The sequence below is a fragment of the Oncorhynchus keta genome, chromosome 25, assembly GCF_023373465.1.
Source record: "Oncorhynchus keta strain PuntledgeMale-10-30-2019 chromosome 25, Oket_V2, whole genome shotgun sequence".
NCBI lineage: Eukaryota > Metazoa > Chordata > Actinopteri > Salmoniformes > Salmonidae > Oncorhynchus > Oncorhynchus keta.
In genome coordinates, this window is record NC_068445.1 from 2057939 (window position 1) to 2074378 (window position 16440).

The following is a 16440-nucleotide window of genomic DNA, read 5'->3' on the forward strand; positions in this document are numbered from 1 at the left end:
AGGGGAGAGCTTTTCTCACTCACGCTGAGATTCCACCGAATAGTCTCCCTCTCTCTCTTGTGCTGTCCGTCTGAATCGTCTCGGTGTTATTCAGATGTAATGGACAAGCATATCTGCACTCTTTGGCCATGTGAGCATTAAGGGCTTTCACGTGAGACCGTTATGATCCAGAGGGATTACATTCACATGCATTCTCTACGTAGAACATCGTCCTTTCTACTGTCACATTTGGACCCAACAGCCCGGCTAGGTCAACTGTACCTCAACAGGCACTTTGTTTACAAAACTCAACATGGCAATCAATGTTCTAGTGGAAATTGTATTTTGGACAATATTACATGCATCACACATTGTTATGTATAAATTTGAGCAGCAGAAACCACCTATTCTGAAGTTCTGTCGGATGACGTCCCAGGTCGGGACCACTCAGAATACTTTCACAATCAAAACGCGGACTGTAGCAGATCTATTTTACACCCCTTTTTCCTAATGTGACTGCCCCTACCGGATATCTTAATACTATATGTTACTGTCTAGATATGGTTCACGATTCCTTTATTTTATGTCAGAAATTATGGATGGGGTCCATAATATGTATCATGTTGTGTCCCTCCAAAATGTTTTTTTTTACTGATATTCACATGGCAGACAATGAAACAGAAATACATGGATATCACAATACATTAACAATAATACATTCACGTTGAAATCACAAGTGAAATTCATGACAATGTGTACATTCAGAGGACTCTGAGAGGCCATACTTGTGAACACTAGAAAAAGCTCAAGGTCAAGTTCAATCATCAACCAATCAGACAAGCATCAGAATCATGTAGTAACCAAAAAAAAGTGTTAAACAAATCAAAATATATTTTATATTTGAGACTCTTCAAAGTAGCCACAACCAGCTTCACCTGGAATGCTTTTCCAACAGTCTTGAAGGAGTTCCCACATACGCTGAGCGGAAGCACTTAGTGTTTCCAATATTTTGGCAGTTACCTGTACAACATTATAGCCTACTTATCATATGTGTTTTATGAAAGCCTAACATACAGTCAAAGCACATAAGAATATTCAAACTACTCTACAATAGCTACAACATGTTAACAGAACACAAATAGCATTCAGGCCATATGAGCTCATGTCAACTGGAAATTGAATTCATAAGACAGATTAACCCAGAGGGCAGCACTGGATAGAATGGGTGTCAGATATTTTATTGAGTCTTTGCTGAAGAGATTGAAATGACTGGCACTTATTCCACATGCGAGCACAATGATCTGCGAGCTACAAGGATAAATTAGGCACATTTGTAACAGGCTTCAATGAAGGTGAGGCTGAAGCTCTACAGATCCATCATGGAGCTATGGTTGTCTTTCCCTGGAAGAGGCTCCCCTCTCCCTCCCCTCTGCAGTGCAAAGTAAAGGTTTTGCATTAATACAGAGAACAAACAGATGTGCCTTAGTCCTGACTGGCCTGTCTGGGGAAATACACACTCTACATAGAGCATACATTTATCTCTTTATGAAAATGCAAAAAAAATGGAAGAAAACAACATCATATTGTCGAGTTGCACTGGAAAGCCTGCCTTTGTGGGTCGTAATATGTCGTCGCGTGTGGAAATCGGTATACCTGACATCACAAATGAGGTGTCCTCTGAGAAATGATTTTCTTTTCTCATGCACAACCATACCTGCCATTTGACTGCCATTTGTATTCTGTCTCTCGTCCTGGTCTTGTTATCAGGTGGTGAGGTTCCGTATACCACCCTGGCCACGAGGATGATGATGGGGGTATGGTGGCTCTTTGCTTTGATCGTCCTCTCCTCCTACACGGCCAACCTGGCTGCCTTCCTCACCATCAGCCGTATCGAGAACTCCATCCAGTAAGTAACTGACACACACCACCGCTCAGGGTGAAGTTTCCCCTCGGTACACATCTAGGATCAGCATTCCCTCCCCCAATCCTAACCTTAACCATTAGTGGGGACAATTTAAAAACGGACCCAAGATCAGCTTCTAGGGGCAACTTCTTCCTTCACCCACAAAAACCTCTGTCTTCGTGTTTTAGTGAAACCTGTCAGACTGTACCAGGAACAGTTTACAGGCCCAGGTTGAGAAAATGAAATGGGGGAAATACTTTACATTTTTAATTGGGACTAGACTATTGGTTCCAAATTAGTGTGGTTTATTCAATCCACATGCTAGAAAGACATTGTGTTATGAATTTGCGGTAGAGTACATTCGTACATGTTTGTGAAATTGACATTCAACTTAGGACATTATGTCAAGGCTTTCATACAGTAATTGTGTGCATTGTGTCTTCTAGCTAGTTCTCATTGTAGCAACTATTATGGAAGAACATACTGATGCACAAGACAGACACAGTACAGTAGGTTTACCTGTACCCAGACACATACATTTAAGATGAGGGAGGATAATAATTGGTTTATGAGCATGGTTAAGCATATAACAATGCTTAAACCACATCAGGAGACCACTTTGGAGGCCTGGAAAAAATTGGAGAAATGTCGATTTTTGATTGTAGTAATCCTTTAATTAAAGTGTGCAGGCACCGAGCACTGTTGTTTGGTTAGCTGTTTCTGTAGCACATGAGATAAAGTTTGCAAAGCAAACGGCTATAGGATTTTTTTTGTTTTGTTTTTTATTTCACCTTCATTTAACCAAGTAAGCTAGTTGAGAACAAGTTCTCATTTACAACAGCGACCTGGCAGTGCGACAAAAACAACAACACAGAGTTACACATAAACAAACATATAGTCAATAACACAATAGAAAAATCTATGTGCAGTGTGTGCAAATGTAGAAGATTAGGGAGGTACGGCAATAAATAGGCCATAGAGGCAAAATAATTACAATTTAGCATTAACACTGGCGTGATAGATTTGCAGATGATGATGTGCAAGTAGAGATTCTGGGGTGCAAAAGAGCAAGGATAAATAATATGGGGATGAGGTAGTTGGGTGTGCTATTTACAGATTGGCTGTGTACAGGTACAGTGATTGGTAAGCTGCTCTGACAGCTGATGCTTAAAGTTGGAGAGGGAGATATAAGACTCCACCTTCAGTGATTTTTGCAATTCGTTCCAGTCATTGGCAGCAGAGAACTGGAAGGAAAGGCGGCCAAAGGAAGTGTTGGCTTTGGGGATGACCAGTGAAATATACCTGCTGGAGCGCGTGCTACGGGTGGGTGCTGCTATGGTGACCAGTGAGCTGAGTTAAGGCGGGGCTTTACCTAGCATAGACTTATAGATGTGGACCTGGAGCCAGTGGGTTTGGCGACGAATATGTAGTGAGGGCCAGCCAACGAGAGCATACAGGTCGCAGTGGTGGGTAGTATATGGGGCTTTGGTGACAAAATGGTTGGCACTGTGATAGACTGCGTCCAGTTTGCTGAGTAGAGTGTTGGAGGCTATTTTGCAAATGACACCACAGAATTTAAGGATCGGTAGGATAGTCAGTTTTACGAGGGTATGTTTGGCAGCTTGAGTGAAGGAGGCTTTGTTGCGAAATAGGAAGCCGATTCTAGATTTACTTTTGGATTGGAGATGCTTAATATGAGTCTGGAAGGAGAGTTTACAGTCAAACTAGACACCTAGGTATTTGTAGTTGTCCACATATTCTAAGTCAGAACCATCCAGAGTAGTGATGCTAGTCGGGCGGGAAGGTGCAGGCAGCAATTGGTTGAAGAGCATGCACTAGTTTTACATGCATTTAAGAAGCCGCGGAAGAAGTATTGTATGGCATTGAAGCTCGTTTGGTGGTTTGTTAGCACAGTGTCCAAAGGGCCAGATGTATACAGAATGGTGTCGTCTGCGAAGAGGTGTATCAGAGAATCACCAGAAGCATCATTGATACAGTCGAAGTCGGAAGTTTACATACACTTAGGTTGGAGTCATTAAAACTCCTTTTTCAACTTTCAATTTCTTGTTAACAAACTATAGTTTTGTCAAGTCGGTTAGGACATCTATTTTTCCATCAATTGTTTACAGACGGATTATTTCACTTATAATTCATTGTATCACAATTCCAGTGAGTCAAGGATTACATACGCTAAATTGACTGTGTCTTTAAACAGCTTGGAAAATTACAGAAAATTATGTCATGGCTTTAGAAGCTTCTGATAGGCTACTTGACATAATTTGAGTGAATTGGAGGTGTACCTGAGGATGTACTTCAAGGCCTACCTTCAAATTCAGTGCCTCTTTGCTTGACATCATGGGAAAATAAAAATAAATCAGCCAAGACCTCAAAACAATCATTCTGGTTCATCCTTGGGAGCAATTTCCAAAAGGTACCACGTTCATCTGTACAAACAATAGTGCACAAGCATAAACACCATGGGACCATGCAGCCGTCATACCGCTCAGGAAGGAGACGCGTTCTGTCTCCTAGAGATGAACGTAGTTTGGTGCGAAAAGTGCAAATCAATCACAGAACAACATCAAAGGACCTCGTGAAGATGCTGAAGGAAACAGATACAAAGGTATCTATATCCACAGTAAAAAGCAGTCCTATATCGACATAACCTGAAAGGCCGCTCAGCAAGGAAGAAGCCACTGTTCCAAAACTGCCATAAAAAAAGACAGACTATGGTTTTCAACTGCACATGGGGACAAAGATCGTACTTTTTGGAGAAATGTCCTCTGGTCTGATGAAACAAAAATAGAACCGTTTGGCCATAATGACCATCGCTATGTTTGGAGGAAAAAGGGGGATGCTTGCAAGCCGAAGAACACCATCCCAACCATGAAGCACTAGGGTGGCAGCATCATGTTTTGGGGGTGCTTTGCTGCATGAGGGACTGGTGCACTTCACAAAATAGATGACATCACGAGGTAGGAAAAGGATATGGATATATTGAAGCAACATCTCAAGACATCAGTCAGGAAGTTAAAGCTTGGTTGCAAATGAGTCTTCCAAATGGACAATGACCCCAAGCATACTTCCAAAGTTGTGGAAAAATGGCTTAAGGACAACAAAGTCAAGCTATTTGAGTGGCCATCACAAAGCCCTGACCTCAATCCTATAGAAAAGGACGTCTACAAACTTGACTCAGTTACACCAGCTCTGTCATGAGGAATGGGCCAAAATTCACCCAACTTATTGTGGGAAGCTTGTGGAAAGCTACCTGAAATGTTTGACCCAAGTTTAACAGTTTAAAGGCAATGCTACAAAATACTTATTGAGCATTATGTAAACTTCTGACCCACTGGGAATGTGATGAAAGAAATAAAAGCTGAAATAAATTGTTCTCTCTACAATTATTCAAACATTTTACATTCTTAAAATAAAGTGGTGATCCTAACTGACCTAAAACAGGGCAATTGTACTTGGATTAAATGTCAGGAATTGTGAAAAACTGAGTTTAAATGTATTTGGCTAATGTGTATGTAAACTACCGACTAAAACTGTATATACAGAGAAAAGAGCCAGAATTGAGAATTGAACCCTGTGGCACCCCCATAGAGACTGCCAGAGGTCCGGACAACAGGCCCTCTGATTTGACACACTGAACTCTATCTGGAAGTAGTGTGTGAACCAGGCGAGGCAGTCATTTGAGAAGCCAAGGCTATTGCGTCTGCCGATAAGAATGCGGTGATTGACAGAGTCGAAAGCCTTGGCCAGGTCGATGAAGATGGCTGCATAGTACTGTCTTTTATCGATGGCGGTTATGATATCGTTTAGGACCTTGAGCATGGCTAAGGTGCACCCATGACCAGCTCGGAAACCAGATTGCATAGTGGAGAAGGTACGGTGGGTTTCGAAATGGTCGGTTATCTGTTTGTTCACTTGGCTTTCGAAGATTTTAGAAAGGCAGGGCAGGATGGTCCATAACAGTTTGGGTCTAGAGTGGCACCCCCTTTGAAGAGGGGGATGGGCAGCTTTCCAATATTTTGGGATCTCAGACGATACGAAAGAGGGGTTGAACATGCTAGTAATAGGGGTTGCAACCATTTCAGATGCTAATTTTAGAAAGAGAGGGTCCAGATTGTCTAGCCCAGCTGATTTGTAGGGATCCAGATTTTGCAGCTCTTTCAGAACATCAGCTATCTGGATGTGGGTGAAGGAGAAGCGGTGGGGGCTTGGGCATGTTGCTGCAGGGATTGCTGAGATGTTGAAGACCAGCCGTAGAAAAATACTTATTGAAATTATCGATAATCGTAGATTTATCTGTGGTGACAGTGTTTCCTATCCACAGTGTAGCGAGTAGCTGGGAGGAGGTGCTCTTTTTCTCCAAGGAATTTACTGTGTCCGAAAACTTTTTGGAATTAGTGCTACAGGATGCAAATTTCTGTTTGAAAAAGCTAGAGTATATTGGTTCCTGACTTCCCTGAAAAGTTTCCTATTGCGGGGACTATTCAATGTTAATGCAGAACGCCACAGGGTGTTTTTGTGCTGGTCAAGGGCAGTCAAGTCTGGAGTGAACCAAGGGTTCTTAGTTCTACATTTTTTACATTCTACATGCTTATTTAAGACGGTGAGGAAAGCACTTTTAAAGAGCAACCAGGCATCCTCTACTGACGTGATGAGGTCAATATTCTTCCAGGATACACGGGCCATTTAGATTAGAAAGGTCTGCTCACTGAAGTGTTTTAGGGAGCGTTTGACAGTGATGAGGGGTGGTCGTTTGACCGCGGACCCATTACTCATGCAGGCAATGAGGCAATGATCACTGAAATCCTGGATGAAGACAGCAGAGTTGTATTTAGAGGGCAAGTTGGTCAGGATGATATCTAAGAAGGTGCCCATGGCTACGGATTTGGTGTTATACCTGGTAGGTTTGTTGATCATTTGTGTGAGATTGAGGGAATATAGTTTAGATTGTAGGACGGCCGGGGTGTTAAGCATGTCCCAGTTTAGGTCACCTAACAGTACGAACTCTGAATATAGATGGGGGGCAATCAATTTACATATGGCGTCCAGGGCACAGCTGGGGACTGAAGGGGGTCTATAACAAGCAGCAACAGTGAGAGACTTGTTTCTGGAAAGATTGATTTTTAAAAGTAGATGCTCAAATTGTTTGGGCACAGACCTGGATAGTATGACAGACCTCTGCAGGCTATCTCAGCAGTAGATTGCAACTCAGTCCCTTTGGCAGTTCTGTCCTGTCAATGTTATAGTTAGGGATGGACATTTCTGGATTTTTGTTGGCCTTCCTAAGCCAGGATTCAGACACGGCTCGGACATCCAGGTTGGCAGAGTGTGCTAAAGCAGTGAGTAAAACAAACTTAGGGAGGAGGCTTCTAACGTTAACATGCATGAAACCAAGGCTTTTACGGTTACAGAAGTCTACAAATGAGAACACATGGGGATTGGGAGTGGAGCTAGGGTCTGCAGGGCCTGGGTTAACCTCTACCTCACCAGAGGAACAGATGATTAGTAGGATAAGGGTACAACTAAAGGCTATAGGTACTAGTGAGTTCGGAACAGAGAGTAAAAGGATCAGATTTCTGGACGCGGAAGAATAGATTCAATGCATAATGTACAGACAAGGGTATGGTAGGATGTGAATACAGTGGAGGTAAATCGAGGCATTGAGTGACTCTGAGAGAGGTTTTGTCTCTAGAGGCACCATTTAAACCAGCTGATGTCCGAGTTAATGGTGTTGACCGCTAGCAGTAGCTAACTGACTACTAGCTAGTAGCAAGTTAGCTGGTTAGTTTCTGATGGGGGTTCGGGTTTAAAGTGTAAACATCTAACACATCATTGTGATCTCTACAGTGCTGTTGGCTGGTCGTCATTGACCTTGCATAGGCATTAACACTGGTATACACTGATTTATAAGGTCATACTGGGTCAAATGTTATTTTAGCTCTGTTCTTTTTTAATCATGTTGGTAAATAAATGTCAATTAAGGTCCCATTCTCATTTGCTTTTAACAGTACCAAGAATTAGAACAGGTCATGGTAGAAATAGCTCCATGGTCCTGTAATTCTCTCCTGAACATTTCAATTTTTTTATGAGTTTAAACACTTGATCGATGTAAATATCATAGAAGAGTGTAATTGTCTTTAGGACAGCTGTTTTTTAGTCAAGACATTTGTGTTTTTTTTTTAACTTAATATGTACTTGTTGTACTGTATGTGTGTCTATAGTTTTGTTTAATGTTGTGTTAGTGTATGCAAGTTGTTTTGTCTGAAACTTTGTTCCCCCTGCTGCTATTGGACCAGGTCTCTCTAAAAAAGAGATGTTATCTCAATGAGAAAAACCTGTATAAATAAAGGTTAAATAAAATAAAAAATTAAGTTACACTGGTGGGCCCCGGTGGCATACATTTATAAAACCAAAAGCTTACCTTAACTTGGAAGAGTTCCAGTGTTTGATAACCATAACCATCTAACTAACATAGCATCCCTCTCTGTTTGAGCCGGTTGTTTGAGTAGGCTAAACTAGCTAGCTGCATTCGCTAGCTAAGTAAGTGAAAGTGAAAAAAATATATAGCTAACTCTCTCACTTTCTCTTGCTTCTCCTTCCTTTTTGAAAATATTATTTGTTAAAAACTGTTAAACTATTGTCTTTCTCTCTCTTTGAGTCAACTACTCACCACATTTTATGCACTGCAGTTCTAACTAGCTGTAGCTTATGCTTTCAGTACTAGATTAATTTTCTGATACATTGATTTGGTGGACAACATGTCAGTTTATGCTACAAGAGCTCTAATAGGTTGGAGGACGTCCTCCGGAAGTTGTCAAAATTACTGTGTAAGTCTATGGAAGAGATGAGAACCATGAGCCTTCTAGGTTTTGTATTGAAGCCAGATGTCCTCCAGCTTTTCGTCCTCCAGCTACACCATGGTGCTACCACAGAGAGTGTAGTTGTGGCTACTGTAGACCATTGCAAAACAGTGTTTTGATCAATTATTTGGTGACGTGAATACACAGTATATCGTTTTTATCGAGAACTGATATAATTTTAAAATTTTCACTGTTTTTATGAAATGTACTGAGGAGAATGGTCCCCACCCTTCCTGCTGTGAGGAGCCTCCATTGCCTCACACTGCAGTTGACGGAGTGTGTATAAATTAATCCACATGGGAATATACATTCGTAGCACTGCTCTCTCTGCTCACTGCTCTCTCTCGCACTCTCTGTATCAATCAGGCAGTCTGCTGTTTCTGGAGAGATGGAGTGTCTGTCTGGGAAGAAGCCACATGGGCACATCCCCTCTCTAGGGGCCAGTGAGGGCCCTCTGTTTTTAATTTCCTGTGTGGCACAAATCAGATCTATCATCCTGCGGGTGACGTCACTCTCCCGGGCACAACGGGTAACTGGTTTACGAGGACTCCACGGTGGACTCTATGGTGTTTTCGGAGGATGAAACTCTGTGCACTGTGCCCACGCTGAAGGAGGACTAGAGCAGATCTGAGTTGTGGCAGGTAGAGGGGCCCAGAGTCAACAGTTAGGAACCTTCAACAACACCACGTCAATGTCTTCAACACCACATCCCACACCACGCCGATTGAAATTGCATGTTTTAAACCTTGTCTCTGTTTCTCGTCTCGTCGTCATCATTTGTTTGCTCCCCTCACGGTGCCACGCCTAAATCCCCACCGCTCATTTGGCAAATCAGATTCCGGAATGCCTAGCAGTAAGAAGTTTAATTGTGCTTCAGCGAGAATATCTCATCTCCCTGCTCCATCTTGCTGAAGAAGGTTAGGGAAATAAAGCGAGAGAAAGAGAGAGGGAGAGAGAGTGGGAAAGCCCCAGCCTTTGCCTTTTTTGTTTTGTTTTTGCATGAGATGTCATTAATGAGTCCTTCTCAAATTGCCTCCGTTCTACTTCTATGCAGCTAATTATGATTTCCATACATTTCTATGTATTATCTTTAATGTGTAGAGACTCTGGGATCATTACTGCAATAATTAGAGCCTAAACTTTACACCCAGGGGCCTGTTGTTTTAAAGAGGAGGGATGTGCTACCTCAGACAGGAAACCCTCAAGATGTATGGAATGTGAATTGAGATGGGGGAGGGAAACAAACTCTGATCTTGTAATTAGATGGTCTGCAATCTGATAAAAGTTTGATTACCATTCTTGCAGCGAGTTTGGAAAGTGGATCTCTTGGATCTCTACCCTCTTCAGTCCTTATGCACATTTCAATCTGTTTCTATCTACAGATAAGGAGAGAGTCATATAGATAGCATTTTAATAGTGCTCTGCTACGGTGTCATTGAGCCAGTAAAGCTGAATGGCTTGACACAGTGACAAGAAAAAGAGACCAATTTTTTTGTATTAATACTCCAAGGTTGAGTTTTGTGGAGGATTGTTTTTGTTAGATAGTGTTGCGAATCCTTTAGGGGGAGATTGGAGGAGAGTGGAGCTGAAGCTGCAGAGCTGGTAGGAACAGAATGTGTGAACAGTGAAAAGATAGGAGTCAGCAGACATTGTGGGCGGATTGATCGAAGAGGAGAGATGGAGGACTGAGGATTGGGTTCAGCAAAAAGAAAGAGAGGAGAGGAGAGGGCACCCGCTTAGAGCGAGAGGACATGGAGTGGAAGGATGAGTATAAGGTTGGAGGGGTGGATTGACGGAGGGTATGTGTGTGTTTGCGTATGTGTGTGTGCGCGCGTGCGTGTGTGCGCGTGTGTGTGCCTGCGTGTGTGTGTTGGGGAATTGGGTAAACACCTGCTTTGTCAGGGACAACATTAGACATTTAAAGGGCTGTCATTGTGTCTTTGAGTGTCATGAAAAGCGCTACACAAATTCCAATGTATTCTTAGTAAACACCAATAAACCTACAGTGGACACATCACACATGGAGGCTTCACAAGGTGAGGGACATGTTTGAGAGAGGGGTGTATTCATTAGTGCACGCTGTAGAAATGGAAAGCATTTTGCAATTAAATGTGTGTAACAAACAAGTCCCGGCTCATCCCTCTCTGTTTCTCCCCTTTTTCTTTTCTGTTTGATTTCTACACCCCTGCTGAACAGGTAGTTAGTTGTCTTGGCCCTTTTCAAAAGTGGTGCACTACATAGGGTATAGGTTGCCATTTGGGACACAAGCATAGTCTAGCTTAGTCTACGACTCCTCCACCCACCCCACCATCACTCTCCCTATATCCCCATGTGCCCACACATTATTTAAGGAGAATTTCCCCCTTCAAAGAGAATGCAAATGATAGACACGGGCACGCCGAAACGTGGAAGAGGGAAGTGGGAAGATTAAGGGCAAGGATTAATTGACAGCAATAAAAGATTAACATTTGGCAGCCAGGTTCATTAAAACCTCAAAGAGGGTTGAAAGTAGCTGCAGAGAGCAGGGGGGAGTAGTGCGGGGGGGTGACAGTATGCTGATGTAACGATATTCAATTAATGAATTCTCGGGTAAACTCGTGGTGTGATTGTACTTAGAATAATTGAAACGAAAGGGCATAACACGATGGAGTTCTCTTTCTACGGACTAAATCTGTCCGTAAACAGAAGTGTAACAATACTGACGGCGATGGAATTGTTGTTCTCCTGGTCACATCGGCAGCTTGTGTTAAAGCAATTTGACAAACAAACAGTAATTAGTCCCAGGAATGGTTTTCTATTACAGTTATAAATGGTGAGTGTTTGAAAACTTATCAAACCGTAGCATTGTAATTAAAATACCTTCATTTCCCTGGAGGTGGTGATGGTATGAGAGTGATTTTATTTCAGTCCTCTATTATTCCCCTTTTAGTTGAACTACATGGAGCTTCTTGCCAGTTGATTGGCTGGCTTACCCTTAACTATATTCATGTTATTAACTCAGCGCTGACAGAACAACTCTTTGTTTAACTAATGTGTGTGTGTGTGTGTGTGTGTGTGTGTGTGTGTGTGTGTGTGTGTGTGTGTGTGTGTGTGTGTGTGTGTGTGTGTGTGTGTGTGTGTGTGTGTGTGTGTGTGTGTGTGTGTGTGTGTGTGTGTGTGTGTGTGTGTGTGTGTGTGTGTGTACTTTTCTGTGTGTGTGTGCATGCGTGTGTCCCTCTATGCATACTGTAGGTGAATGGGTTTGGAGTGTGATTATTTGCACGTGTATCTAACTATCATTCCACATCATCGTCGTGTTGTGTCTTTGTGCATGTTGAACTACATTTCCCCTAACCTCCCCCTACTGTCTTTGTCTATAGGTCTCTCCAGGACCTGTCCAAGCAGACAGAGTTGCCCTACGGGACGGTGTTGGACTCGGCTGTGTACGAGCAGGTGCGCAGTAAGGCCATGAACCCCTTTGAAAGGGACCCCATGTACTCCCAGATGTGGCGTATGATCAACCGCACCGGAGGGGCCGACAACAACGTGGAGGAGTCCAAGGAGGGCATCCGCAAGGTAGGTGGCCATACTACACTAAACGAAACACCTCCATTATCATGCAATAGTGGGCGAGTCCAAGGAGGGCATCCTCAGACTTCACATAGCCTATGCCATTTCGCAGATGCTTTTATCCAAAACAACATACATTACAGTGAGCTCATACATTTTAGTATGTGTTTCACATGGTAAAACACAATTTGCAGATCTCACTTAGACTTTTCAGCAAAACTCTAAACACATTCTCCTTCTCAAAACACATTCTGCACTCTAATGCACATGTCATCCATACTGGTAAACACAAGTGGCAACAATCAAATACAAATAGAGAACATATGTCATTGATTGAACACAACCACTCAAAATGGATTTAACCTGTTTCAAATGATGCGACACGACCAATATAAGCCAGTTCAGATAGCAAACAGGTTGTTGAAGGTGGGAAGGAGAAAGTCTGAGAATGGATACTGTAGTACAGTGCATTGTAGGCTGTATACTGTACAATGGACAAATTGTATGGCCTGAACATTGTGCTTTCCATTTATTAACTGCTCAATAGATTTTGACTGGTTGCAGGTTCATATCAACAAAGAACAAGAAAATGTGTATCAACAGAGACAAAGGACATGTTTGTGAGATGCAGGGTACAGTACTGTAAAAATAGGGATACAAGGAGGAGGAAGAACAAAAAACAAAATTGCAAAGAGCAAAACAGAGTAGTAATCTCTGATCAATTTTGAGCTACTATGATAGAACATGTTTTCGTTCATCAAAAGACAATGACGGAAAAATATGAATATTTTTTTAGATTAAAAATGTACTTCTCCCTGAGAATTGTATGTTTTGAACAATGTGTTTTCTATTTTTCGGTGTATTGTTTACTGACTGCTTGAGAGTGTATATCATTTTGATCACTTTGTTTATTATTTGAGAGCCGTGTTTGATTTTGAACACAGGTAAAACTGTTTTGAGGTGAATGTTTCATTTTGCAAGAGGAGTCAGAGGTTATGTAAATAGTGCTTGAAGATGAGGTTTTGTGTTTAATGTTTCCAGGAAATGGAGAAAAGTTTCAGAAATTGGGTTTTAGCAATTGAGAAAAACTGTAATATGCTGTGTTCTAGACCTCTTACTAGTCATGAATGTTTCATAGGGTTTCATATACCGCACCTCTGGCTGGGTGACTCGTGTGGCGTGTTTTAAATGTGTTCCTTATTGTCAGTAGTTTGTTAAGCATTCATTTCTAAACAACAACTATAGACTGAAAACTAGCATGTGAATCACACACACACAGAGAGAGAGAGAGAGAGAGAGAGAGAGAGAGAGAGAGAGAGAGAGAGAGAGAGAGAGAGAGAGAGAGAGAGAGAGAGAGAGAGAGAGAGAGAGAGAGAGAGAGAGAGAGAGAGAGAGAGAGAGAGAGAGAGAGAGAGAGAGAGAGAGAGAGAGAGAGCTGTACTCTAGCTCTCTAAATGTTTCTTGTGAGATACATGTATGCATGGTTTAGTGCTCATTCCCCTAGATATTTACTTACTACCATAAGTGCCTAGTACTGGTACGTAAATGCATCATTTGTAAGCCTCAATACACGTACAGTATATCCTCCCTGATGTTTTAATTCCTGAATTAGAGCTGACATAGGCGTTGTGTCCCAAATGGTACCCTATTCCCTATTTAATGCACTACTTTTGATGAGCCATGGTCTAAAGTAGTACACTATACAGTATGGGGAGTAGGGAGCCATTTGGGACATACACAGCAATTAAAGCGATGGTAAATGAGTGAAGTATGACTTCAAGTCTTCATCTCCTTGCCTTGAGGATTATTAGGGCTGAATATCTCATCAGTGGGTTTGGTTTCATGAATTAGTCAGCATTTTGTTGAGGTGATCAGCACTCCCAGGTGCTCAGATAAATATTGCATGACAGGGGTGTCACCCCCAGAGTAGCAGACAAGTACAACAACTGTGAAGCTTAATGCAGGCCACCACACCCACTGCGCTCTCTCTACCTGACACCCTTTTTCTCCCTTATTCCCCCACCCTCCCCCTCACTGGGCTGTAGGCTCAACGTCTCCCTCTAGTGGGATACTGGTGTCCCTGACTCTCTCCCTTTCAATGACAAGTTTCTCTCTCCTAACCTAGAATAGTTTTTTTCCTCTTTCTTTAAAAATATATATATATATTTTTACATTTTGAAGCAGTATCTCTGAAAAGCAGTATCTTTTGTCTGAAGGGCCAGTGACTCCGGCAGCCATACCTTCCCGCCATAACACAGCCATAATACCCGGCAGCCATACCTTGTATTTTACCTCTCTCTCCTGCTCCATGTTTTGTTGGCTGGGTGTTGACAGTTGTATATTCCACACACTGTCAATACACCCCTCCGAATCACAGTCCCAGGCAGTATGGATTTTCTCCCCCACACTTTTCAGATTGCAATCATTGTAGCAGAATAATATGACCTGTCAGAGCCCCTGCGTTTCTTTTATCAGGAACATATAGCATAACCCTGAAGGACAATGTTAGGGGTACCAATCGCTGCCACTTCAGTCAAAGCTCAGAACGATCAATACTTTTTTAGGTTCCCCTCAAGCAGCATTCCACCCTGCATCCAGCTGCTGGCTTACCTCAAGCTAAGCAGCGTTGGTCCTGGTCAGTTCCTAGATGGGAGACCAGATGCTGCTGGAAGTGGTGTTGCAGGGTATGTAGGAGACACTCTTTCCTCTTAAGATAATGTCCCAGGGCAGTGCAGGGGACATTGGCCAGAATATGGTGCCATCTTTCAGATGGGATGTTAATTGTGGTCATTTAAAATCCCATGGCACTTATCACAAGAGTAGGGGTGTTAACACGGTTATCCTGGTTACATTCCCAACCTGACCCCATTCTATCATGGCCATCTAATCATCTCCTTCATTCTCACCTCTCCACCAATCATGCCAGCTGATGTGTAGTGAGCGTTCTGGCACAAAATGGTTGGCGTGCATCACCCAAGTGGGTGCCACACATTGGTGGTGGATAAGGTCAGCAAAGAGAAATGACAATACATAATTACTTTAAGACATGAAGGTCAGACAATCTGGAAAATTTTAAGAACATTAAAAGTTTGTTCAAGCGCTGTCACAAAAACCATCAAGCGCTATGATGAAACTGCCTCTCATGAGGACTGCCACAGGAAAGGAAGAGCCAGAGTTACTTCTGCTGCAGAGGATAAGTTCATTAGTTACCAGCCTCAGAAATTGCAGCCCAAATACATTTTTCAGAGTTCAGAGGACACTGTGTAAATCAGGCCTTCATGGTCGAATTGCTGCAAAGAAACCATTTCTAAGAAGAAGAGACTTACTTCGTCCAAGAAATACTAGCAATGGACATTAGACCGGTAGAAATCTGTCCTTTGGTCTGATGAGTCCAAATGTGAGATTTTTGGTTCCATCCGCCATGTCTTTATGAGACGCAGAGTAGGTGGTTCCCACCATGAAGCATGGAGGAGGTGTGATGGTGTGGGGGTGCTTTGCTGGTGACACTGTCTGTAATTTATTTAGAATTCAAGGCACACTTAACCAGCATGGCTCCCACAGCATTCTGCAGCGATACGCCATCCCATCTGATTTGCACTTAGTGAGACTATAATTTGTTTTTCAACACGACAATGACCCAACACACCTCCAGGAAGTGTAATGGCTATTTGACCAAGAAGGAGAGTGATGGAGTGCTGCATCAGATGACCTGGCCTACACATTCACCTGACCTCAAACCAATTGAGAAGGTTTGGGATGAGTTGGACCACAGAGTGAAGGAAAAGCAGCCAACAAGTGTTCAGCATGTGGGAACTCCTTCAAGACTTTTGTAAAAGCATTCCATGTGAAGCTGGTTGAGAGAATGCCAAGAGTGTACAAAGCTGTCATCAAGGCAAAGGGTGGCTGCTTTTAAAGAATCTCAAATATAAAATATATTTTGATTTAACACTTTTTTTGTTACTACGTGATTCCATATGTGTTATTTCGTAGTTTTGATGTCTTCACTATTATTCTACAATGTAGAAGAAGAAGTTTTTACTGTAGTTTATTATATACTGTTGGGCCTTCAAGTATATCCTGACATAGTACTTTAATAGCATGGCTCCCATCACTGCTCATTGTCATGTGGCCGGA

At 42.4% G+C, this 16440-nt stretch overlaps 1 protein-coding gene across 5 annotated transcripts in view; it reads left to right on the plus strand.

Annotated features, from left to right (window-relative positions):
• The window catches only part of LOC118358000 (glutamate receptor ionotropic, delta-2), a 543733-nt gene that overhangs the window by 471052 nt on the left and 56241 nt on the right, over positions 1–16440 (plus strand). For all 5 annotated transcript variants that reach the window (XR_004820395.1, XR_004820396.1, XM_035735345.2 and 2 more), the window contains 2 exons: positions 1747–1885; positions 12117–12312. Coding sequence is in view for 3 of the 5 variants with exons in the window: in XM_035735345.2 (XP_035591238.1) it covers positions 1747–1885; positions 12117–12312 (335 nt within the window). In the remaining 2 variants the exon portion in view is untranslated. The remainder of the gene's footprint in view (positions 1–1746; positions 1886–12116; positions 12313–16440) is intronic.